The sequence below is a fragment of the Canis lupus genome, chromosome 1 (genome assembly GCF_048164855.1).
Source record: "Canis lupus baileyi chromosome 1, mCanLup2.hap1, whole genome shotgun sequence".
NCBI classification, from domain to species: Eukaryota; Metazoa; Chordata; class Mammalia; order Carnivora; family Canidae; genus Canis; species Canis lupus.
Genome location: NC_132838.1, coordinates 95,586,563 through 95,613,653, shown reverse-complemented (window position 1 = coordinate 95,613,653; position 27,091 = coordinate 95,586,563). Strand labels below are relative to the sequence as shown.

The 27,091-nt window shown below is 41.4% G+C and overlaps 1 protein-coding gene across 2 annotated transcripts in view; it reads left to right on the top strand.

The window, feature by feature from the left end:
* The window catches only part of LOC140641240 (contactin-associated protein-like 3), a 191,467-nt gene that overhangs the window by 133,551 nt on the left and 30,825 nt on the right, over positions 1 to 27,091 (top strand). Inside the window, exons 13-15 of one of the 2 annotated variants that reach the window (XM_072840790.1) lie at positions 12,738 to 12,935; positions 16,436 to 16,592; positions 22,620 to 22,747. In XM_072840790.1, the coding sequence (XP_072696891.1) occupies positions 12,738 to 12,935; positions 16,436 to 16,592; positions 22,620 to 22,747 (483 nt within the window). Of the gene's footprint in view, positions 1 to 12,734; positions 12,936 to 16,435; positions 16,593 to 22,619; positions 22,748 to 27,091 lie in introns of both variants that reach the window. The other variant, XM_072840781.1, reaches the window with a different exon arrangement.

Below are 27,091 nucleotides of genomic sequence, written 5' to 3'. Positions count from 1 at the left end.
TAATTTTCTTTCTTTGCTCTGACTTCATGTCATCCTGATTGGGATGGAATTTCTACAAGGAAGGAGTTATTTATGGGTGAATTTATGATGATGGTTTGTGACTAGCTGAAAGTCTGAATGCAGGTTTTATATCTACGGCCGTTTCATACATGACACAGAATCTGAGCATTTTGGCAGTGGTTAATCGAATGATTTTATCTGAATTGTCAATTATACCTTCCAGCCCAAAAATTACCCTCAAAGTTTATATAGAAAATGGGAAGGTCCTCCAAGCATTGTACTGGATGCACATGTATGGCTGTTGGGGGTTTTGGGACAAACATTTTATCATAGATACTGACCAAAACATAAATATATTGACTCACCTGTACTGAAAGATGTGTGATAAGTAAAGTTATGTGAGGAAATGGCCCAAGGGATCTTTTTAAATATTCTGGGCACCAGTGGTTATAACAGGCCTTTAACTTTTTCAATTTCTGCCTTGTTTTCCTGGCATTATCATGGCTCAATTGAATGCCAGGAACAAAAAAAAGCTAAATAAAGATGCTGGCATCCCAATAATATTTTCTACTTTTATCAACCACGTGCTTAATTATCACGGAAGTCTAGGACATATTAAAGATTTTCATATATTTTGTCCTATAAGCAAAGTTCCTTATACGTTGAAAAAATTTCAAGATCCATAGAAAAGTGAAAATGATCCCAGCTGGCACATTGAGAGATGAGTAAGGTTTCAATGACTGAAGCTGCTTTCTTGATAATTAACTGTTGGCAGGGTTGGTAAGGCTGAGGTCACGTTTATAAAAAAAAAAGACATTTGCTGCCAAGAGGAATAACAGACAGCTAATTGCCTGATTGTCTGCAGTGTATGGTTATAATAAAAGAAAAATATTTTAATCATCACAAGTGGACACGTGGTCTTGGCTTCACCAGGAGGCTTTCGTTCAGCATATTTATAAAGCCCCTTTGGAATGTACCGTTGGTTCAAAGACATTTGTTTTAAGACTAATTTCATGACATAACTGATGTGTTTTGATTGCCTGTCATTGCTGCTACCTTTTCAGAATGAACCCACAACCAGAGGGAAGAGTAGTTATCGTCAAAGTACAAAAAGAAAGTAAGAGCAGATGCTCAGCTGTTTTGGTTAATACAGGAAACACTCTGATGATATATAAGCTAGGATTTTTTTTTTTTTTTAATCTTTGAGGCAAAAAGGAGCCTCTACATATAGGACGGAAGAGGTGAAATCTCTTGGTTAACCCTCCTGGTCAATTTATATAGAAGATGAAGGTCTTGCAAACTGTCTGCTGAGGATGTGAATCATTCTCCTCCCCCGGGTGACTCAAAGAAATGTCCAGGTAAAGGCACAAAACTGAAGAGCTGAAAAAAGTTTCTAACAACATTGAACACCTATGTCCTCAGAATCTACTCTGTGCTGGGAACAGCCGTAACCGCAGCAGGGAATAGAGTAGAACATTCCCTCCCCTGGTATGGTGTGCATGTATGCGAGAAGACCCTACCTCGAAGAGCAGCTGATGGAGTTTGTGGCATGTTGAAAGGCAGCAGGTGCTGTGAAGCTGAATACAGGAGGGGACAGGGGCATCGACCATGGAAGTGGGTGGTCACAATTTTAAATAGAGGAATCAGAAAAGCACTCAGTTTGCAAGTTATGTTTGAGCCAACCTGCTCAGAAGAAGCAGTTTGAGAAAACCTGAGCAGGCCTTAAAGCAGAGGGAGTGTGCCACAGGGAGTCTGGTGTGCTGAACAAATAGGGGTGGAAGGACCAGATGGTGCCTTCATCCAAGTCACAAAGCTGGAAAGTCCTGGAAAGTCCAGGTCTCACACTAGTGGGGCAGTTTGGGTCTTTAACCACCATGCTGTGCCAGGAGGGAGCAAGGAGACCAGTTAGCGGGTTGCTCCAGTAGTTGAGCCAAGACGGTGGGGCTGCAGGGCAGGTGGGAGCAGAGGAGAGGAAATCAGAGTCCGAACCAGTGGATGGGATGTGGCTGGAAGAAGACAGGCATCTAGAAAACCTTCCATGTTGGATATAAAGAATCCAAATGGGGATCCCTGGGTGGCGCAGCGGTTTGGCGCCTGCCTTTGGTGCCTTTGGCCCAGGGAGCGATCCTGGAGACCCGGGATCGAATCCCACATCGGGCTCCCGGTGCATGGAGCCTGCTTCTCCCTCTGCCTATGTATCTGCCTCTCGCTCTCTCTCTGTGACTATCATAAATAAATAAAAATTAAAAAAAAAAAAAGCCTGTTTTAAAAAAAAAAAAAAGAATCCAAACGAATTGGATTCCAAAGAATCCAATCCTTCTTCCTTTGGAAAGAAGATGCAGATTTTATCAGCAGGGAGGAAGCATGACTGAAACGGAATACTGGCATTCCTGTAGTGAATACATGAAGTTTGGGTTGCCTGCTGTTTGTCTAGTTAGTGAGGACCTGTTTGTTAGTCATAAAATCAAGTGTAATGTGTCATCCAAAAGCCCACTGGGTGGTTACGACATCCTTGGCAATACAAACTTCTAAAAATATATTTGGAGAGTGACTTTACAAATTAATTTAAAAGACCAGCAGGCTCTCATTTGCTTTACTGTCACCAGTGGACACTGTCCAGGATCCCATTGCAACAGAGGGCTCCTCGGGGTCCCCACACACTTGTCCATTAATGGGAAGCTCTGCTCTCTCTAGACCCAGATTCTGGGGCAGCATCCCAGGAAAAGCTGTGGTTTTATTAAGCTTCCTAAGAAATTCTAATGTATGCACAGATTTAGAAACCACCCCCACGAAGCCGAGGCTCTTCGGTTTGACTGTGCACAGGCTGCTCTGTCTCTACAATAATTAAAATGGAAAGGGAGCAAAGGGCATCACAGAATGGAGAAATAAAACCAACGCAGATGTAAAATTTTGGTGCCACTGTTCATTTTTCTGTTCTGGCAATTGTCCTGTTTTTCCCATTTGTATGGGTGGCTGTGGGTGAAATTTAATAATCCATGACTACACCCACAAAATCAATAAGAATTGTTTGCATACATTAAGATAATATCTAAGGCATTGATTCTGTGAGTTAAATATATTCTAAACTCTCTAATTTAATTTTGGAAAGTCTTAAGAGCTGTAAAGTGCACATTGTGCACATGTATGTATGTGAGTAGGAATTCATGAAAATTATGGGTAATAATTTAATGATTGATATTGCTGTATGTTTTTATTTTTAGATAGTAGTTGATGTGAAGTATCCAATAACTATGTATGTCTTCGTATTGCTTTGCAAATGACCAAGCATTAAGTACAGATCATTGTATCACAGGATCTTTTGGGTGATTACGTTTTTTTTTTTAGAGAAGTTTATAGTTGCCTCTCATTAAAGAAAACTTCTGAAGTCAGTATATTCTTACTTGATGTGATGAGATAAATGCCCTAAAGTTCCATGAATTAAGATTGAGATGGAACAGAGCACACACACACACGCACACACACACAGCAGAATGAGGAGCAAGACTTAAAAATACTATAGAGAGGATTTCCAAATAATGTTAAATACCAAGTGTTTTTACGAAACACAAAGCCATAAGAAAAGCAATGTGCTAAAGACAGAGAAATGCAGAGGCCGTCCAAAGACAACAAATATTTCCAGCAGCTACACTGCAAAGTATTTAATCAAAAGTTTAAAAAAATCCAGAGTGATCCTGGGGAACTACAGACAGGAATGAACCAGAATTACATCTAAATGGTCCTTACTGATCAGGGTCACATGAGGTGCCTTCTAACAAACCTTGTTATTGACAGCGGAAGAACTAAGATCTTGGTCTTCTTCCCCAAGCCTAGAAATATCTCTGGTGTGAAGTTCTCCTTCTCCATGATGCTACAATGACTGTGGACAATGAAGTATTCTTTAACTGCTATAAACAAATTCTAACACTTGGAGAAACATACAAAAAGAAATTCTAAACCAATGGCTAAGATTATAGCCTTAGCTTTCAAAAATCTAGGGCCAGGATATACTCTGCATAAAGTTTAGTACTTTTAGTATAGAAACAACCAAAACAAAACAAAAAAGTAAGCTATTTTTGAATGGACTCTTTGTGCCATTTGTTGGCAGATCGATCCATTTCTAAGCAGAAGTGGAACATAATTTCTTTAGTGGTGGAATGAGAGATGTGAACTCCATGGCTCTACCCACTGGGAGAGGAGGGCTGTGTGTGCCCACCTGAAACACTGTGCAGTTGTCCTTTTCTATGTTTATAGTTGTTCGGCTCCAGAAACTGGTTCCCAGACTTGGCACCATGGGAACAATTGTTGCGAGGAGGAGATGGGATTGAGTCAGAGCAGTGGCTCCACATCAGGTTCAAACGAATCAACAGGGGGCTTGATGAACAAGCTGAGGACTGGGTCTGTTGTGCACCTGCCCGCTTCCCACTCAGATTCTGATTCATTGACTCAGTATGTCAATAACTCAGCACTTCTTACTCATTGTGACCACATACTCAGTCACGGCTATGCAAACCAAGCCACTGTGTTCCTAAAACAGCCCTCTTCCTGTGATAGAAATTGCAGCTGGCCTCCAACGAGCATCATGGTCTAACAGAAGACAGCACAGTTGCATTACGTACAGCTCACATTAATTAAAAAAAAAAAAAAACACTCTATGGAATAGGCAACAGTAAAGCCATCCTGGTATGCTTTTTATGTTTGTATATTCCTATAGATTTTCTGTTTCTTTCACTTCTGTCTTCCTACAGCAGTTCCTGTCTCAGCACAACCAAATAGCTCCCTTTCTGGTCGACCATTCAATGCATGCATTCATTCACTCAGCTCCCCCACTTGACCGCTATGCTGTGGGCTTCCAAGTGCCACATGGCCTTTGAGTAAGAAGACGGAATGAACTTCTCTCATAGACTTTCAGGCTAGTGAGGGAGAGAGATGTAATTCAGCTAATTAAACATATTGTGAATATTGTAAGTTTGCATTTGCTATTTTAAATACAAGCATACCTCATTTTATTGCACTTTGCTTTATTGCACTTGGCAGATACTGTTTTTTTTTTTTTTTTTTTTTAATTGAAGGTTTGTGGTAACCCTGGGTGGAGAAAGTCTATCAACACCATTTCCCAACAGCATCTGCTCGCTTCATGTCTCTGTGTCACATTTTGGTGGTTCTCACTACATTTCTAACTTTTTGTTATGATTATATTTGTTATGGTGATCTGTGATCAGTGATCTTTGATGTTGCTATTGTGATTGTTTTCAGGCACTATGAGCTATGTGCATCTAAGATCGTGAACTTCACTGATAGATGTTGTGTGTGTTCTGACCACTTTACCAAGTAGCCATTTCCTCATCTCTGTTCCTTTCTGTCCTTGGGCTCCCTAGTCCTAAGACACAACACTATTGAAATTAGGCCATTGAATAACAACACAGTAGTCTCTATGTGTTCAACTGAATGGAAGTGCTGCATGCCTCTCACTTTCAATCAAAAGCTAGAAATGATTAAAGTTTAGTGAGGAAGGCATTTGGAAAGCTGAGGCCTCTTGTGCTAAATGGTTCTCCAAGTTGTGAATGCAAAGGGAAAGTTCTTGAAGGACACTGACAGTCCTGCTCCAGTGAATACATGAATAGTAATAACATCCTTATTGCTGACATAGAGGAATTTTAGTGGTCTAGATAGAAGATCAAACCAGCCACAACATTCCCTTCAGCCAAAGCCTCACCAAGAGCAAGGTACTGACTCTCTTCAATCCCGTGAAGACTGAGAGAGGGGAAGAAGCTGGTCTGAAGCCAGTAGAAACTGGTTCATGAGGTCTAAGGAAGGAAGCCGTATCCATGGCATGAAGGTACCAGGCGATGCAGCAAGTGCTGGTGTAGGAGCTGCAGCAAGTGATCCAGAAGATCTAGCTGAGATCATTAATGAAGGCAGCTACGCTGACCAACCGATTGCTAGTGTGGGTGAAAGAGCCTGTCATGGGAAGAAGATGTCATCTAGGACTTGTGTGGTTAGAGAGGAGAAGTCAGTGCCTGTTCAGAGCTTTCGAGGACAATCTGATTGTGTTGTGGGGGCTAATGCAGTTGGGCACTTTTAACTTGTAGCAGGTGCTTATTGATCATTTCTCAAATCCTAGGGCCCTTAGGAATTCTGGTAAATCTACTCTGCATGTGCTCTATAAATGGAACAGCAGAGCCCAGAGGATAGCACATCTGTTTACACCATGGTTTACTGAATGTTTTAAGCCCACTGTTGAAACCCACTAAGAAAGAAAAAGATTCTTTTCATATTATCTTCACTTACTGACTATATACCTGATTGTATAAGAGTTCTGATGTAGTTGGGCAGTGAGATTTATGCTGTTTTCCTGCCTGCTAATGTAGCATCCATTCTGCAGCCCATGGATCAAGGAGTCATTTCACCTTGCAAGGCTTCTTTTCTAAGAAATACATTTCTTAAGGTTATATAGCTGTAATAGATAGTGAGTCCTTTGATGGATCTGGGCAATGTCACTTGAAAACCTTCTGGGAAGGATTCACCATCTTAGATGCCATGAAGAACACTCATGATTCATGGAGAGAGATCAAACTATCAACATTATTAGGTTTTGGAAGAAATTTATTCCAATTTTCATGGATGACTTAGAGGGATTCAAGATTTCAGAGGAAGAAGTCACTGCAGAGGTGGTGGAAACAGCAAGAGAACCAGAATTAGAAGTGGAGCCTGAAGATGGGATGGAACGACTGCAATCTCAGGATGCGACTTGAACAGAAGAAGAGTCACTGCTGCTGAATGAGCAAAGACAGTGGTTTCTTGAGTTGGGATCCATGGGGGTGTGGATGGTTGAAATAACAAAGAATTTAGAATATTACATCAACTTAGTTGATAGTTTGAAAGAAGCTCTACTGTGGGTAAGATACTATCAAATAGCATTACATGCTACAGAAAAATCATTCATGAAAGGAAGAGTCAATCAATGGAGCAAACTTCAGTGTTGCCTTATTTTAAGAAGTGGACACAGCCACCTTGGCCTTCAGCAACCACCACCCTGATCAGTCAGCAGCCATCAACATCAAGGCAAGACCTTTCACTAACAAAGAAGATTACAACTTACTGGGAGCTCAGATGACAGTTAGCATTTTTTTTAGCAGTAAAGTATTTTTAATTAAGGTATGTACATTTCTTCAGACATAATGCTATTATGCAACTGCACACTTAATAGACTTCAGTATGGGGGGATCCCTGGGTGGCTCAGCGGTTTAGCGCCTGCCTTTGGCCCAGGGCACGATCCTGGAGTCCCGGGATGGAGTCCCACGTCGGTCTCCCGGTGCATGGAGCCTGCTTCTCCCTCTGCCTGTGTCTCTGCCTCTCTCTCTCTCTCTCTCTCTCTCTGTGTGTGTGTGTCTTTCATGAATAAATAAATAAAATCTTTAAAAAAATAGACTTCAGTATGGTGGAAACATAACTTTTATAGGGATGGAAACCCAAAAATTCATCTGACTCACTGTCTTGCAGTATGTGCTTTATTGTGGTGGTCTGGAACTGGACCTGTGATTTCTCTGAGGTATGCCTGAATATATGAACACTTGTTGGAAATTTGGTTTAAAAAATAGGAAAGAAAGAAAAAAGAGTCTTTGAGTGTGGGGTTGGAGAGTTTCTTTCATGAGTACATGCACAGCTGCTGCAGTATTTATTTTTCTTTGCTTGGGAAGAGCTGTGATTTCATTGTTCACTTCTTTGCTCTTGAAAACTGAGGTTGGCAGTAAGCATGGCATCATTGGACGTCATGTGTGGCAAGTTTTGTTTGAAAATAGTATCTCTTACAGGAAATTATATAATGTTGAAATGTCAGATTTGAGAGAGAGAGAGAGAGAGAGAGAGAGAAGAGCTGCTCTTTGATGATTGCCATACACCATAACCCTGTGTCACTTTTATATTGGCTTTTGCCTGGAAAGAATCCTTTCTGCTCCCACTGAGGGGTCATCATTCTGGCTGATTTCCTGCAGCTTTCCTGTAGCCCCCAAAATAGGCATGCCCAGCATGCGTGGTGACGCAAAGCTTCTAGAGCAGGTCCCGTCACTGCTCTCAAAGGGGAGAAAACACCCGTGTTTCAGAAAAGTTCATTTTCCTGCTCTCATCAGCCACACAGCACATCCCTGCCTGTGTGGATGAACCAGGCACATAGTCTTGACGAACAATAAAAATATAAAACTCAGATTGCAACGTGGCCAGTCTCATGCTTGGTTAACTGCCTTGGCATTTGAAGATGGCCAGAACAATAGTTTTCTTTTTTTTAAAAGATTTTATTTATTTATTCATGAGACACACACACACACACACACACACACACACAGAGAGAGAGAGGCAGAGGCAGAGGCAGAGACACAGGCAGAGAGAGCAGCAGGCTCCATGCAGGGAGCCCGACGTGGGACTCGATCCTGTGTCTCCAGGATCACACCCTGGGCTGAAGGTGGCGCTAAACTGCTGAGCCACCCGGGCTGCCCAATAGTTTTCAATCTTGATGTTCCCTGGTTCACTTTCCCCCTTTACCAACTATGGATTTGAAGGCTCAGAGAGTTTTTTTTGACTTTTCCAAGAACACAAATTATAACCCATATTCTCTCATTGACCATGACATTGTTCTCTGTCCATATCTAATTTTCTAAGCATATACACGGTTTCCACTCTGAGGGAATTATTTTGCTATCTTGCTGTGTGGTGGGCTGCAATGCAAGGGGAGACACTAATGACATTTCACGGTAATTGAGCTCTTGGGAGGTGCCAGGCGCAGGGCCAACCACATGTATCTGTTGCCTCAAGAGACTGTAAGTCGTGTTCAGTAAGTGTCCTTACATGTTAAATAGCAGATGCCTGCACTAATGACTGAGCAGACACTTAAAACTGCATTTAGTGTGACCTATTAAGTGAAAAGATCATCCTCTGAAATCCCAAGAGAAGGAGGCCGTGAAGCAGCTACACCCTCTTGGGGAGTATCTAGTTATGTCTTAGAGCATTTGTTTGTGTGGCAAATATTGAAGTAAATCATGAAAAGCTCATGGCATCAGAACTGTGGCAAGAACGACAGCCCTTATAAGGGCCCCAGTGCAAATATTGATGAGAAGGGAACCAAAGGTGTGAGGCTGAGAAGGTCGCACCTCTGGGCCTCCTCTAAGCAGGACCTGGAGGCTGCCTGCTTAGAGGAGTCATCCCTCCCCTTGGTGAAACACAGACATCAAGTCATCGTTGGCTCTGGCAGACAGACAACATGGCAGGGCCAGTGCCTCCAAGATCCCGGGCAGGGGCAGATAAGAGCCACCCATTGTCTTCCTCGGGGCAGCCACTGGACATTCACGGCAGCCACTTGGCTATCACCAGCCCCGTGTGCACACATGATCTAGTTCTATCGCCCCCCTGGAGTGTTTTCATTTGAAATACAGGAGAACTCTCAGGTGCATGAGGCACTCCAGGAAGATCATGGACCTCAGCGGTCTTGAAGAACTTGACCTACTCAGAAAGCCCAGTGGCTCCCACTGGGTTGCTCAGAAATGTGTGGTGAATTTATATGGTTTCCTGAAGTTGGCCACGTGAGTTTTGCTAGGCTTTCCTTTTCTGTGTAGCAGGACGATTGGGCTGAATAGCAGATGGCAGCCACCCGCTGTAGGGTTTCTCTCTGGATAGTAACACAGTGGAGTTCTGAGAAGGCTTGGGGTTGTCCCTCTCAGAGGCACAGTGTGGTGGTCACATCATCTTCGTGGCACCAGGGATGCCTGCTATTGTTTCCATCACCCTGCCCACGTGTGCCCCTGGGAGTGTACCTCCTCCACCAGTTCCTCACCTGCAGGCGGGATGTGATGGGTCCAATCATCTGGCATGCTGCCTTCCTCCTCTTCTATGAACCTGAGCACTCCTTTCCCATTGGAAGAGATGCAGGCAGCTGGCTTCATTTCCAAAGAGGTGGTGTTTGGACCCAACTGGGACTTCATTTCAAAAGACATCTGTGAGGAAAGGGATTTTTGCCTTCCCTTCCCACGAGATCAATTTCCAGCTCATGAGTGACAGACCCACCAAGTAGATGGGCATCAAGTTTTTTGTGAAGAAGCCTTTTTTTCTTCTTTTCTCTCAGGGAGATGAAAATGAGCATAGCAGAAATGCTTTGGATTCACGTTTACTTGAATGTGTAAAATACAGATCTGTTTCTTTTTCTATTCAACCACCTGTTTTCCCCTAAAAGACTCCTTGCTATGGTTCAGAGGTGTGTTCTACAGTGTAGGAAGTGTTGCAAATTGCAAAGTGGATATTATTTGGCAAAATGAAGAAAAGCTAGGGATGTCATATGATATGGTGAATCAGTGTTATTTTTTTACATCCTGCCTACCCAACCAAACCATCAAATTAATTTGATTTGCCTAAGCGAATGGCAGGCCAGGAGCCACTCACAGCCTCCCTACTTGTGTACAAATGAAAGGCTCCACTGAGCTGGATGAACATGATATGATGTGGTCTAATTCAACAGTTCAAAAATCCTGTTTAAAATTTTCCCTCATTACAATTAATTTCCTCAGATCTCATTTGTGCTTCAAACTACAGCAAAAAACCGTAGAGTATTTTTCCATCGTGCTGGTCACTTACATTCTGTGGTCCTTCTCCTCATGCTTGAGAGCTAAGGTTACTTTGCATCTCAAAGGTGCCTTCCCAGTTACACTTCAGAAAATCTATGAACATTATACATCGTGGAACATCAGGGAAACATAATGTTCCCTTGTTGGGGTCCTGGAAATAGTATTTCTAGAAAGGGCAATTTAAATTTCTCTCTTTTTTTTTTTTTTCAAAAGGCAGCTTTGAGATTCTACTCATGTTTTTCCTTCTCTCCACTTGAAAAGGATTTCTCTTATTACATTTTAACCATGCAAGACCATGAATCCATCATAGTGACCACTAGCGTATATGAGCCACTCAGGCACATCATTTTTCTTTGTGCCATAAAGCGTGAAAATAAATGACACCCCAGCATTGTAATTGATGAACTCCCCAGCTGAGCACATGGCTTCTCCATGGCTCCTCTTACCCCGTTTCATCTGATGGAAGAAACCCTGACCATGAATGTGAGTAGGTAATTGCAAAAAATAACACCAGGTCCTTTTAAGTAATTTTCCAGGAAAATGTTGAAATATAAAATGTCTGGTGAAAACATGATTAAAGGGGGGAAAAAACCTGTGGGATTCAAGTTGCTATAGGAACACTCATAGCCCCTTCAATGAGCAGAGAGAGGGGATGATGTATTAAAGCCTTTTTTCCTAACTGACCATACTGCTGCCTTAGTCATGCTGACTTGAAGTCTGTTTCTGTTCCTGCTAGATTTTGCATATTTGGCGATGTTTTTCATAGGCTTTGAGCCAGAGTTCTTCCTATGGCCCTTGGGGTTCTCTTCCTTGGATCTCTGGATGTAGTTGATGCATTTGGAGTCTGTGGGCACCAGTGTGACTATTAAATTTTTCCCCCAGGGCAAACCAGGTCAGGGGCCAGTAGTGACTCCTTAGAAGGTTCCTAGTAGCATTATTTTGATTTTTTTAACCTTGCTTATATATTAGGCGTTAAAAATAATAAGGATGAACCTCACACGACTGTTTCCAGCCCGTAGAATTTGGAAATATGTAGAATGATCATGTATATACCAGATGCATGTTAATGAAGAAGTTATGTGACTTGATGAGTTAGGACAACTTGAAGCCAGCCTTTTAGCCACTGACCCATGGGCCTTTTATGCTGTGGGAGGAGCTATATTTGGTGGAAGGTAAAAGAAGTCAAGATGTTTCTCTTCTGTTTTAAACATTGTGGAATAGCTTATTCATTGTTTTTAAATTTCTTTTAAAAATATAGGTAATCACCATAACAGAAATATGTCAGAATTTGCCAGCAGATATTGGTGTAGCTATGGTTACTGCCAGGAATAGTTATACTAGCTACTCCAAGGCGCTGGATTATATAGTGCTGGCCACTGAATGAGTTGCTGACAGATCAGTCAGCTTTTGTCAAAAATATTTATTTCCTATAATTTTGCATGATCACACGAGCTGTTGATTCCTCCAGTGTGTCTTGTACATATTTCTTTGACTACCGGAGAAAAAGATGTTCGATCAGATGAGGAATATGCTTATTTTATATATATATATATATATATATATATACACACACACACACACACACATATAAACACAATAAAAATTTAGCTTTCTTTTTATGGTAATGGAAAGAAATAAATTAAGGTATGAAAAGTTTAATTTATAACTTTGAGTATTTTTTAAAGATTTTTTAAAATTTATTTATTCATCATAAACATGAGAGAGAGAGAGAGGCAGAGACACAGGCAAAGGGAGAAGCAGGCTCCATGCAGGGAACCCGACATGGGGCTTGATCTGGGTACTCCAGGATCGTGCCCTGGGCCAAAGGCAGGCGCCAAACCACTGAGCCACCCAGGGATCCCCAAACTTTGAGTATTTTAACACAGAATTTTAAGAATTGGTCCCCTGACAATGTTGACTACATCCAGGGTAAAACAAATTTAAATAGAGTCCTTACCATTAATAGTTTAACAACGTCACTTATGTTGATCCCAATGTCAAAGAGATCTGATAGCTACAAATGTAAAAACGTCAATTCAGATGAAAGAGGCTTTCCACTTCCACATTCATTTTTAATTACTCCAACCTAGTCACAGTCTCTTTCTCCCTCCCAACCCCATTTCTGCCCAGAAGACACCACCTGGACCTCAGTGCAGCACAATGGCTCCCACTTGGCCAGGATCAAAAGCTCGAATGGAGAAGGCCCCCGCCCTGTGTTTTTCAAGTACACAGCCAGCATGGAGCAGCTCCAAGCCATAATTGACCGTGCGGACCACTGCCAACAGGAGCTGGCCTTCCACTGCAAGAGGTCAAGGCTTTCTACTCGCCACGGTGAGTAATCGGAGTAATCAGCCCTTGTGGGCTGCCGTGCCCACAGGTGTCAGGTGCCTGTCACGGATGCATGAGGACTTGTGGCCCTAATGCCCATGTCACGATCTGGAAGTCACAGAGGTGCTTTTCCTTGGAGCAAAGAGCAAGGTCAATATGTGTTGACTTCAATACCTGAGGTCTCTTCCCAGACTCAAGTGGGCAACTGATCCATTAAAGCCTCATTAGGAGGTCCTTGGAATGCTCAGTGCTCATCCACCGTGAAGGGCAGGAACACTTCGATTCTGTTTGACCTCAGAAAGGATGGCTGACATCACACATAGCTTAGTTATCTGGAGGTGATTATTGTGTGATATTCTTTTTCATAGACTGAATGTCATTAGTGCCTTGGGTAACCATCCATTATAGACCAATGTTGCTATCGTGCCGCTCCTTTCACACAACATACCTGCTAATGGCTCATTTCCCTTATCTGTTCTATTCTTGAGAATTCTATTTTTGGTTTTGTATTTTTTTCCCCTTGAAATGTCTCATTTTTGTCAGAATGTGCTGCCCCACAGCCCTTGTGAGACTCCTTAGTTTTCAGGAGGCTGATGGGTCATCTGGGGAGTGGAGTGAGCAGAGGGCAGTAGTCAGGGTCCCCTGAGTTCAGGTTCTGAGCCTGTTGCTTGGCGGCCCTGGGACTCTGGACACCATTTCATCCCTCAGAGTCCTCAGCACTCAGATGCTAACCTCGCAGGACTTAATTGCACAACTTCTTGCATGTAGCAAATGCTACTTATTTGCATCTCTCCAATGTATTGAATTTATAGTTAGCGCTGGAGGGTTTAGTGTTTACTGTGAGTTGATTCCTGCTAAATAGATGACTGAGCTAATCTGGTAGGTTCCCAGAGGAAGGGGAAAGCAACCTCCAGGGGAGGAACAATGCAGGTTGGGCTGTCTGACCAGGGAAAGGAGGCAAAGGCAGAGCAGTGCTGATGCCAGCTGCTAGCAGAGTCAGAAAGCAAAATGCCCCAGTGAATCCGGGAGCACACTGGTGCATGCTGGCATATGGCCTGTCCCATGATCTGTTCTACAGCCTGGACACTAGTGGGTCAGTAAAGAATTCCCACACGGGGGACCGGTGTCTACCTAATTGATTTGCAGGTGATTTGTTAACTGTCCTCCTTTCTGGTTTATATATATATAAAGCAGCAACAGTAGCAACAAAACCAAGTCCTTAACTGGGGTTAGGGTAAAGATGGAACAAGAAAAGTCTCTTAAACTCGTTAAATACCCACTAAAAAAACAAAATGGGGGACTTCATTGTCTATATACACTTGAGGCAGCTGCCTTTCTTATATGCTGCTCCCGGAAAATTCGTAGCACAAACCTAATTCAGACAGATTCTGGAAGCTCTTAATTAGGGTACCGGTGAGATAGGCCTGACATAGCATAGCCTAAGTCACCTTAAACTATGGCACTAATCCTTAGGGCATCATCGATAGGCACAAATAGGCGTGCGCAGGTGATGCAGGGCAAGGGTGGCACCCACCAGCCCCCCAACCCCCCAGAGCCTCCTGCAGAATGTTGCCGTGTGGAACCTGCAGCATGTGGAGCAGGGAGCAGACAAGTGTCATGGAGTGGCCTGTGGAATGGGAATGTCAGTCGAAATCCACTTTTTTCCCCAGGAATTTCCTTCTGGGTTCAAATTCTCAGATGTTATCAGGAACCCGGGGTTAATCGTGAGAGGAGGCCTGCCTCAGTGTCACCGGCCCCGTGTCTGTCTCATGGTGTCCTAGGCATGCTGCTGGGGAGCAGCTGGGCCTCCACCCTCATTAGGGTCCCACAGCGGTTTGGCCTCTGTGCTTAGGTGGTTTCAGGGGGTGTGATTATGGGTGGGAAATAGGGAGCCTGAGGATGGTACGTGTTGACTCCAGGGGAGTGTTTAGTCTCTGTACTGTGAACGCCAGGGTCCCTGAGGACTGCCCTTGTGGCCGGAGCGAGGGACAGCCACCCCGGAGCTGAGGCAGTGGAGGCCCAGGAGGCCTGTGCCTTTTCCGTTCAGCCTCTTATTCTCTTAATCATTTCCTTATGCAAATTCTCTAGATTTCGCAAAGAAATCCTGAATGGAGCCAAGTGCACTCTGTACCTTTAACAACACCTGACAGTGCTTTCTCCGTAGAGAAAATGAAAAATTCGGATGTAAACAAACAATTGTGCCTCTGCGAGCAATGATTTCCTTGGCTCCTCCATCTATGAAAAGAATGAGTGTTGAATAATCATGTTTTTAAAATGGTGTTTTGAAAAATATCTGTTAAGTTGAAAAGATCTTCCACCCCCTAGAGATAAGTTTTCAACACACTGGGGGAAAAAAAAAAGATTGCAGACATCTATTTCTTTGGCGCACATCTCCCCCAGCGGGCCTGCGGTGGGCAGTAATGAACTCGGCCCGGGCGTTCACAGGCGATGGTTCGGCAGAAGGTGAAGGCTCATCGCACAGGGAGCCGTAATGAGCCGTGGCGGTTGTAAGTTAGGGGGAAGGTGGGATGTGTTCCAGATCCCCAGTGGGGACAACCTGAGGGCTTGAGAGAGAGAGAGCATGCTCAAATGGACAGGCACCTTTGCAAGGCCGCCTGATGGATGTCAGTCCCATTGCTGCTCCTGCTCTGACTCTCTGTTGATGAGGTACCGTTTCCCTCCACCCTCCTGAGGGCCCTTCTCCTTCATCATCCTCATGCAGGGGGCCTGCCCTTATGCTCTCGGGCCTCAGGGGACGCAGCCCTGCAGAGTGCAGGTGGCCCCCAGTTCATTGTGGGTTGTCCTGAGGAGGGGGTGGCGCTGACGCTCTGAGCTGTGTTGGCCTCAGTTGTCCTGAGCCTAGGACCCGCCTCAGGCATGAAGCCAGGTCTGTGGCTTCCAAATATAAAGCCAACCCTTCAGTACAAGAAAAAGTGCATGTCTCTATGAGACTTTTAAGATGTGACAGGAAGTACCAGTGTTTTCAGCTAATAAATAAGAAATCCACGTTTTGCATAATCACATTACATTCTTTCAATGGCATTTGAGGATCTGGAACAGATTTTTAGATTCAGTGTATAAATTACTCTGGTTTTCTTTCTTTCTTCTTTCTTTCTTTCTTTCTTTCTTTCTTTCTTTCTTTCTTTCTTTCTTTCTTTCTCGTTTTTCTTTTTTGACCATTCTTCTTTGAATGTTATGTCCAAATAAAGTATGTAATAGGAGTCCTCGAAAGAAATATGTAAATATCATGCCTGAATGAGTTAGGGACTACTTGCTCATTTTCTAATAAAAGTAAAACATATGGTGAGAGCATAAGTCTTGATATGGAAATATTTTTTAAGCAGTTGGAAGTCCTCATAGAAATGATCCTGTTGTGGAGTTAACATCTGCTCACGTCTAAAAAAAGTCTCTGTGTTTTCAATAGAGGGGAGTAAAGAACTATACTGGGGAGGCAGGCAGTGGGGGGCAAAGTAGGTGTCACCTTTCTCATACTTGTCTTTCAGATGGAACCCCAGTGAGCTGGTGGGTTGGAAGAACCAATGAAACACACACTTACTGGGGAGGTTCTCTGCCTGATGCTCAAAAATGTGCTTGTGGATTACAGGGGAACTGCCTTGATTCTCAATATCACTGCAACTGTGATGCTGACCGGAATGAATGGTGATTTCCATTAATTTCCCTGTGCAAACTGTAATTGTGTATTGCTTTAAACTATGTCACTTAGGCAGACATTGGCCAAGTCAGTTCTATAAAGAGAACAGATTAAAGTATTCCCTAGCAAGATCAAGGTATAAGCTTTGATGTGTACGATGTAATTAATCTGAAGCCTAACGTGTTAAGGTAGCTATTTCCGTTTACCTGTGAATAACTAATCATGTCCGTTTTATTTTTTTCCTAATAAGACAAAATAGGAATACCAGGTCAATGTTTCCCATTCACTGAAAGTACAGTATCAGACTTCCTAAAGTTAGTTTAACCCAAACAATCAGGTGACTGCCCCCCTGGAAGGGGGAAGAGGTGGAAGAGGACAAATCTTCCAGCTAGCGCTCTGGGTAGCAAGAAATAACTCCCTGAAAACTCGTGTCTACAGACCCAACCTCACACAGATTTGGAATTCAAATTCAAATCCACAAGTTAGCGTGGCCACAGGTTGGCAGCATTGATGGCTCATCACAGAATTTCATGACATTCGTACTGGAGGTCTGCCCTCCCCAAGGATTCCCGCAGATTAAGGGCCACCAGACGTTAGCTCATAATCAGTGCCACGCAGCCCCCCGGAGGGACAGACATGGGAGGCAGAAGAAACCACAGAGTATATGGATGCCTGAAAATGCCAGATCACGGCTACATTAAGAACATAAGATAAAATAAATAGGTGAGCTGCTTGAAAAATAAGCCCTGGAATTGAAACACGAGAAAGCAATCAGATACTATTGACAAAGGAGTTCGTGGTTTGCAATAGAACCACATGAATGTTTAGAAATGAAAATACTATCATTGAAATGTAAGACTTGTCGGATCAGATATTAGACACAAGTGATCAGAAAATTGGTGAAATGGAAAATGCGTGTAAATAAGTGGCACGGACACACGATGGCAGAAAGGAAAGCAGGGACGTGGAAGGTTGGTGTGGAAAAGGCTGAACAGGTGTCTGAGATGACCTTCAAAGAAGAGATTGGGGATAATTCAGGGCGATAATCAAATAGGTCAGACATGTCCAGGTTTGAGAAAATACTAGGATACCGAACAAAATATATAAAAGTAAACCCTTCTGTAGACACATCATGCTGAAACCAAAGAAAATTAAAGAGAATGGTAAAGAGAGCAGAGGTGACCGGAAGACTCCAGAGTGAGGACATGTAGATGGCCGAACCCCTCTGTGGCACCAGCGTGGCCCGAGGGCTTGGGAACTCCCCTCACTGTGCAGAGTGTAGTAACCCTCCGATTCCAAGTGTGTCCCCAAGCTGAGATACAGTGAACACCCAGACAGACAGACAAACAGACACGGAACAAATACACCACCAGTGGATTCCACAAGATGAAGTTTCAAGAACAATTTTCAGAATGAAAGTAAGTGATCTTGCAGGTTGAGTCTCAGATACAAGAAGAAATATTGAGGAAAGAAATGTGTAAACTCAGAAATTAACAAAAAAAAATAAGAGGCAAATACTAGACACTAGTCACATATCATGGCATGTATGGAATTGAAACAGGAGGAGGCAATCCGATCCTACCAACAAAATGATTGGGATTGACAGAGTAACTAAAGCAGTCTTCAGAAATAAAAATATAATTGAACCTTAAAACTTGTTTCATAGATATTTATTAAATTGCTTATAGTGCATATATTAAAATTTTAAGCGAAACCACTGAAGAGTAGAAACAATGCAATATTCAAATCAATAGAGGGAAGAAAGAAAAAATGGAATTTTAAAAACTTTGTTAATTCAAAAGAAGGTAGGAAATGAAATTTAAGAAAGTAGAGGAAACAATGAGCAACAAAATAACATAAAACTGTATGACTAATCACAATAAAGATGACAAAAATAGTCATTTAAATCCAGAGAGATCATTTTGTATTAAAAATAAGTATATCTCGTTTGTACACCTAGAAGTGTTGAAAGCATAAATGCTAAAAACAACTTACTGAGCAAATATGCATGGGAGTAACAAATTTTATTTTATTTATTTTTTTAAAGACTTTATTTATTCATGAGACAGAGACAGAGAGAGGCAGAGACACAGGCAGAGGGAGAAGCAGGGTCCATGCAGGGAGCCCAATGTGGGACGCCGTCCCTGGACCCCAGGATCACAACCTGAGCCAAAGGCAGACGCTCAACCACTGAGCCACCCAGGCATCCCTGGAAGTAACAAATTTTAAAGCCATTTTTGGGGGCAACGATTTTATTTATTTGACAGGGAGAGAACACATGTGCACATGAGTCGGGGGTGGGGAGGGAGAGGCCGACTCCCCGCTGAGCAGGGAGCCCAGTGATGGGGTTCAATCCCAGAACCCTGGGATCGTGACCTGAGCCAAAGTCAGACGCTTCACTGACTGAGCCAGGCAGGTGCCCCAAAATATTAAAGTCTTAATATGGGCAACGATTACTACCACTATGTCATGATGCTTTTTAATTTCACCAAAAAACCATAATAATTCTAAACCTGTATGTTTCTAATAAAAATGACTCAAAATGTGTATAGAAAATAATCGGCTGAACTGAAATAAGGAGTATACAAATCAACCATTATAAGAAGAGGTTAAACATACATCTGTTAGCAATTGGTAGATCATGCGGACAAAAATTATCAAGGGTGCAGAATATTTTTAAGTGAAATAACAACCTGATTAGGTAGGCACCTAAAATTATAGAATAGATAATTTTCTCAAGCACACATTTTGCAAACTGATTTTCCTAATATTCAATAAAGCAAAGCTCCTCAAGCTTTACAGTAGTTGTTACCATATGGACAATTTCTCTGATTACAGTGCCGTTAGGTTAGAAATGAATAGTAGAGGGACAAAAAATGTAGGAGGCAATACAAAGCCATAAGTTTAGAAACCAGGAAATGAGGATGACATTACTCATAGAAAATATGGTTGTCTCCCAGGAAAACCCAAGAGAACATACAGAAATATTATTGAAATTAGTGAGAATTTAGTAGGGCTACTTATTGAATCTTAGAATAACTGGATTCCTATGAAGAGCGTGTTACTGTAAGAAAATATTATGAAAACCACTTGCAAAATCAACACCAAGAGTATAGTACCTTAGAATAACAAACATATGCAAAACTTTTATGGAAGCTTTATCATGAGATTATAAGAAGACGTATCTAAATGGAGACTGCTGGGAGTCGGAAAAATAAGTATTTTCTTGATTCCGTTTAATTCCAACGCCAAACATTCGCTTAGCGCTTGGGACAGTGACAAGCTGGTAAGATGTACGTGGAAAAGCAATGATAAATAACAGTTCTGAAGGTGGAAACAAGGAGAGGAGCCTGGGCTTCCTGGACTTAGAGTGTCACGGGGCTGCAGGAGTTAAACAGAAGGGGTTGGTTTGCCAAAGCAGCGAGCAAATCCAACAGCAAAACCCAAGAGAGAGCCTGGGAGCTTGCAAAATCTAGAACTCCAGGTGCTGGGCCCTAGGTGGTCCTCAGTCTCTCTTTCTCCCCAACAATTATGAAATGTGAAAGCTGACCTGGTATTTGTCCCCTGTAGCTTTTCCCACAACTCAAAGTCGTGATAGCTTTGTTATCAAAAAACATCCCCTGCGACACAACCAGTGGTAAGAGACCTCTCTAGGGCCTTCACAGCCGAAAACCAGAAGGAAGTGGCTTTGGAAGTCCTCTCACTGAACGTTTGAAACCTACTGTGAGGAATCATCATGCCTAGATAAGCAGCTCTCCCAACTTTTGGGAAAAAAAAGAAAGAGAGAGAGAGAGAGAAGAAAAAAAATATAAACTGAAATTGAATGAAATGAGGCAATTTCGAATGAGTCTGGTGACCATGGCAATGAATAACATCCTGCATAAAGCGTGAACATTTGGAAAATGACCCGTGCTGATAAAGAATTTTAAAATCTGAGTTGTTTAAAATTTCCTCAGATTCAGGAAGTTACTTTATAAACACCAGAATGAAAAAAGAACTTATTATAATATCTGCCTTAATACACACAATTACCCATTATGATGTTCCCTAGGTTTTTTTTTTTTTTTTCTCACAAGTCTCTGTGCTTTGTCATTGCTAAAAACAATTAAAGTGTAGCTTTTCACTACATTATAAATGTAGCTTTTAAATGGTTCTTTAAATTCAGGGATACTCAGTGAATACATTTTTCCTCTGGGATGTTCTACCAAAATAATGACGACAGGAATTAAAACGCTTATTTGTAACATTTACTGATACTTAACACAAGGAATTAATTTGATGTGTTCCCCACATTTATCACAAATGTCTTTTTAGACTGACTACCTTCTAGCTTGTGACCACCCCTTCCCAACAAAGCCAGGTGTGAGGTGTTTTGGACAACCTGCCTTTGTGTCCATCCAAAGAAATCACAGAGCCTTACCCAGATAAAGCCATGTGGTTTTATTTAGTCTGATTTTTGGAAGCGATCTGATTTTTTGTAAAAAATTGTTTCTGAACTTTAAGGATATTTAGTTCACATTTTTCATATCTTCCCAATATGCACTGGTGGTCACTTTGTCACATTTTTTAAGCAAAATAAAAATGTTAATACTTTTAAACTTCCTACCTCAAAAGAATATTTTTGATGCCTGAACAGAATTGGAATGATTCACTATTAAGTTATGCAGATTTTTTTTTGAGGCAAAGCCATTAGGCTGAACCATTCAAAACTGCTGATTGTTTTGACTTGCAAAAGTGTCAGTTTTAAATGCTTCCATCTGTATATATAAGAGTGAATGGTGGCTTTGTAATTGTTAGAAATTAAAGCTTCTTAGGTTCTACACAGATACAGGGCATCAGAATGATACATTAGACAAACTATTATTTGTTCCTAAATCCAAAGTGCATATGTAATTGAAGTATATAATAAAAATAGGAACAACTTACAAGGGGCAGAAGAATCTTCTTTCTTTGCCCAGACTGGTGGTTTGTGTACAGCCTGCTTACTACCCAGGACCTTTGGCTCCTATTCTAGTTTTTGTTGTATTGGAACCATAGACGTCAACGCTGTCCTAAATATTCACTTACATGACTTTATTATATTACAATTCTATTTTTGTTATTATTTATAATCTCCACTAGATTTCTTGGGGACATTGATGGTGGGTTTTATGTCCACGTCCCCAACACGCAGGGCCTGGCAAGTAGAAGCTGCACAATAAATGTTGGTTGAATGAATGGATGGTCATGGACAAAGCATTTCCCATGCATTATCTCACTTATTAATTTTAAGAGTGCATTGTATCATACTTTTAATTTGGTTTTGAATCAGTATTTTCTTGTCTTGTGTTTTGTTTTTAAACCAATGGCATCAATTAAGTAAGGAAATGCCTAGTAACCACCATAGGAATTTTGGAAAATTTAGTAAAAAAAAAAAAAAAAAAAAAAAAAATCTGGGAATTGAAAACTTGTATCTTGTCAGTCAGTTCTTGTTGTTGTTATTTTTTAAAGATTTTATTTATTCATGAGAGACACAGAGAGAGATAGGGAGAGGCAGAGACACAGGCAGAGGGAGAAGCAGGCTCCACGCAGGGAGCCCGATGTGGGATTTGATCCTGGGACTCTAGGATCACGCCCTAGGCGGGAGGCAGGTGTAAACCGCTGAGCCACCCAGGGATCCCTGTTGTATTTTTAATGAAGCCAGAGATCTTGCATCATATGTAAGTTCTGAATTTAAATTTTACATGGTGGCTAGATTGGAAAGAGCAGTGAACTGCTTCATTGCAGTGAAAATGTCATCTTACGCCCACACTGATATATAGGATTTTGGACCTGCCCTCTTTCTTCTCTGTGGTCACATAGATGGACAAGGATCTCTGATCCTCAGATGATCTTATTAAATATGTTACTATGTAAGAGTTCAGATGAGCTGTTTGATTTTCCTACTGTTATGTATGTACGCATTTAGTTTAATACCTGTTGAACTGCAGTAAGAGACTATTACTTATCTGGATGTCATTCCAAATAATGTTAAAGTGGTTGCATTTGTTTTGTAGGACCAGCGACACAGTAGTCCTTTCCCATAAGGAGCACCTGCCAGTCACTCAGGTTGCGATGAGAGACACAGGCCAACCACATTCAGAAGCGGCTTATGCACTGGGGCCTCTGCTCTGCCAGGGAGACAGTAAGTAGTGGCCAAGAGGAACTGTCTTGACCCCTTGAAAATCCATGTCAATGTGTTAGGAGAAATTTCACTGCCTGAGTTCATAAAAACACTGTCTATCCTAATAATCTATATTTCATTAGGCATATGTTCACTTATAGAAGTGTATGTTGGCATTGTACTTGAGAAAAAAAAATGAGAAAAATTCTATTACCTTTTGAGTATGTGTCCTTTACATAGTATTTAAATCAGACTATTGCTGTGAATGCTCATGGAATGATCTGAAATATTGTACCACCTGGTCAGCAAACATCTAATATTAGCCTACTAAGTATAAGTATTGGCTGGGTGCTGAGATGCCTAAAAGTGGTAAGATAATGAGAAATAAGGTGACCAAACCAATCCAGTGGACCTGTTCATACCTTGTGGCTGTTCTGCAAACCTCAGTGGTCTTCACTCTGCTTATCCCTCCAATTGCATCTGGATTTCTTTTGTATCCCACCCTCTTGCAGACTAACTGAAATGAAACAGATCAGTTCTACCTTTAATTTACCTCTTTCTAACTCCCTTTCTGATCCATCACTCCCAAGAAACAGTTCTTTCTAGCTCATCGATGAGACCTCGATATTACTAAAGCCAAATTTTATTCTCAGGTGTCCTCTGAGTTGACCTGTCAGCCACTTTGGTCTCCTTTCTTGATTTTACTCTTTGATTCACGTCTTTACTTGGCTACCAGCTTACCACATAATTCTGGGTTTTCCTTCTTTTTCTTACCCCTTGCCAGTGGCATCATGTTGGGGTGGCCCAAACTTGAATTCTTAGCCCTCCTTCTCTCTGCTCTCCAGTGGTGAGCTGTTCCCAACAGGCTTGTGGCTTTAAATACCACATTGATGTCAATGATTCCACCACCTCAAGCCCAGTCTCCCTGAACTCCCAACTCCAGCCTCCAGCTGGTTATTCTGTATCTCTGCTTGTCTTTCAGCAGGCATTTCAAAATCAGTTTATCAAAAATAAGGGGAAAAAATGTTTCTACCACAGCCCTCCCCAACTCAGAGCATGGCAACTCCATTCTTCCTTTTGCTTAGACTGAGAACATGACAGTCATTTGTAACTTCTTTCCTCTTTTCACACACATATAATTCATCCACAAATCCTATTGCTTCTAACTTCAAAAACAAACCCAGAATCCACCTCCATGACCACTAGCACCTGAATTGTTGCTGTGGCTTAACTGGCCTGCCTGCTGCTGCCTCTGCCCATTAAGCTGATACTTCACGTAACAGCCAGAGGGATAAGTCATGTCATGTCAGTCCTCTGCCCCAAACTCTGCAGGGGCACTGGTATCAGAGGAGAGGCCAAAGTGCAATATCCACCGAGGCTACGGTGGCCATGCTGCCCTCTGAGCCCATAGAGCAGCAACCTACAGGAGATCCTGCCATGTGAAGAAACCCTGGCATTCCTGAACCTTGCTATTGAGAAAAAGTAAGAGTTTCCTACTTCAGATAACAAAAATATTGAGTTGTGGATAGTCAAAATGTAAAGAACATATTAACATGCCTTGACTGAGGATAGTATGAGGTGTTGATTTTTCCCCCTCATGACATTAAACTGTAGACCACGGCTCTGTTTCTGGTTAAGATGAAGTGAGCATGCCCTCCTCATCTTTCCTACTGAGTCCACTTATAAAACCTGGATGGAATGCCTGAAGGGGTTATGTCAGGACTCTGGAAAGCAAATAGTAGTGAGGAAGAAAAATGAGAATACACCATTTACTTTATCCTCCAGTATCTGTTGGCCAACCGAGATGTGGGCACTGGATCACAGACAGAGAGGTTCCAGGAGAAGCCCTCTAGCCCTGGCTGAGAGAGAGAGAACAGAGAAATACTAACCTTCAGTGAATGCAGGATCCCATTTCCTTCTCTTTTTTATGTTTTCTGAGCCCCAGGCCCCAGGCAGACCCATGGCAATAGCAGCAGAAGCTGTCCTGGGAGCTCAAAAGAGCCAAAACCTCGGAAGGGGCCTTTGGCTCTAAATAGGGCAGCAGTGACTCAGAGATGGTGGAAAGACTCCTCCTAGTTTTGTTTTCTTTTTCCAGTTACCCATTGCTTGACAATGGACTTGGTATAGTTGCCCAAGTGCATAGGAGAGCACAAGAGAACAGTCTAAATAGAGCCTGTTTTCTGGTTCTGTGATTAAAAAGGGAGACCAGGGGACCAGGGAAGGCAACTGTTCAGGAAAGCATGCTATATGTTGCTTATGAAGTCCTGGGCTCACCTCAGAGCAACATGTGCATGGAATCTGATCCTAATTGTAGACCCAAGACGTTGAGAATGGAGCCAGGAGGCTACCACCAAGTCTGGCCACTGGGTGGTGCATGAGTGAGGCCAGTCTGAGTAGTACTGCAAAGACTTTGAAAACTGGACTGCAGGTTGCAATGCATGGCAGGATCCTAACCAGGCCAACTGCCTGAAAAATAAAAAAAAATAAAAATAAATAAAAATCTAAATAAATAAAAAACAAAAAATAAAATTTGTGTGTGTGTATATATATATATATATATAAAAATCAACATTGCTCCACAAAATTTAAAATAAAGCCCAGAGTTTATTAATATAATATTTAATATATCTAGGAAATAATCAAAAATTAGTGCAAAGAACTTAGAAAAATCTAAGCTGGCTGAGGAAAATATAATCAACAGATACTAATACAAATATCACACAGAGGTTAGAATCAACCGATAAAGAGTTTAAAACAGTGATTACATAAGAACTCTAACAAGTAATCATAAACACTTTGGTAGCAAATAGAAAAAGAACATTTCACCAAAGAAATAGGATATATAAAGAGCTAAATGAAAACTTTAGAACTGAAAAATACAGGACCAAAATAAAAGATGCCTTGGGTGGGCCAAATAGCAGATCTGAGATGAGACAGTCAATGGCCTTAAAGATAGGAATGACTCAATCTGATCAAAAGAAAAAAAAAATCTAAAAATGAACAAGGCCTCAGGGAACCGGAATCAACAACAAAAGATCTAACATTCATGTTATTGAACATCCAGAAGTAGACAGAATAGTGTGGTGCTGAAAAAAAGTATTTGAAAAAAATAATGGCTGAAAAATGTCCAAGTTTGGCAAAAGACAGACTTGAGATGTTGAATGAACTTGAAACAGGATAAACTCAAAGAAATTCATATCCAGACACATCATAATCAAACTGAAAACAAAGACAATGAGAGATGTTTTGAAATCAGCCAGAGAGAAGAATGGTGCATCATCTCCAGGTGAATACCTACTCAAATGGCAGTGACTTTCTCATTAGAAATATGGAAGTCAGAAGGAAGTGGCAAAACATTTCTCACGCGTTAAAAGTAAAGAATTGTCAGTCCAGAATTCTACATTCAACAAAAAATCTCCTTCAGGGATGAAAGTAAAAATAAATAAATTCTCAGATGAAGGAAAGCTAAAAGCATTCATTACCAGAAGACACTCTAAAAGGCTTTCTAAAGGAAGATTCAGACAGCAGGGAAATGATATCAGAAGGAAGTTTGGGACATCGGTGATAGCAAATCAGCTTTAGAAATGGTAAATATTGGGGTACATGTAATAGACTATTCTCCTTTGAGTTATTTTAAATATATCTGTGGGTTGAAAGGAAAAAATACAACAGAATTTCATAGGGTTTTTAATTTGTATAAACGTAATACATTTGGCGACAATAAATAAAGGGGACTGGGTAAAATGCCAGAATTATTAGTGAGATTTTGACATATAAGACGAAGTGGTTAAAATGTAGATCCTGCGCAGATGTGAAAAGGTAGGTATATATAGTCATTCCTAAAAATAACTGATCAAGGAACTACTATAGACAAATAAAAATAGAATACTAATGAATGTTTAAATAACCCAAAAGAAGATAGAGAAGGAGAAACAGAAGAACAAAAAGAATTAACAAACAAGAAAAAATAATAAAATGATAGAACTAAATTCAACTTGTCAACATTTGTATTCAATGATTGGTCTAAACACACCAATTAAAGGACAGATTGTTATGACTCAACTATGTACCGTGTACAAGAAACTCACTTCAAATATAATGATATCATAAGTTTAAAAAGAGGTGCAGGAAAAGATACACTACACAAACACTAATTAAAAGAAAGCTGGAGTTTCTGTATTAAACTCTTTGCTTGAAAGCATAGAAAATGAATAGATAAAAAGGTGATTAGGAAGACATGAGGATCTTAAATGTGTTTGCTAATAACTGAGTTTCAAAATACATAAAGCAACAACTAACAGAATGGAAAGGGAAAGTAGATAACTTCATAAGTAGAGAATCCTCTTCTCTCATTAACCTTTGGAA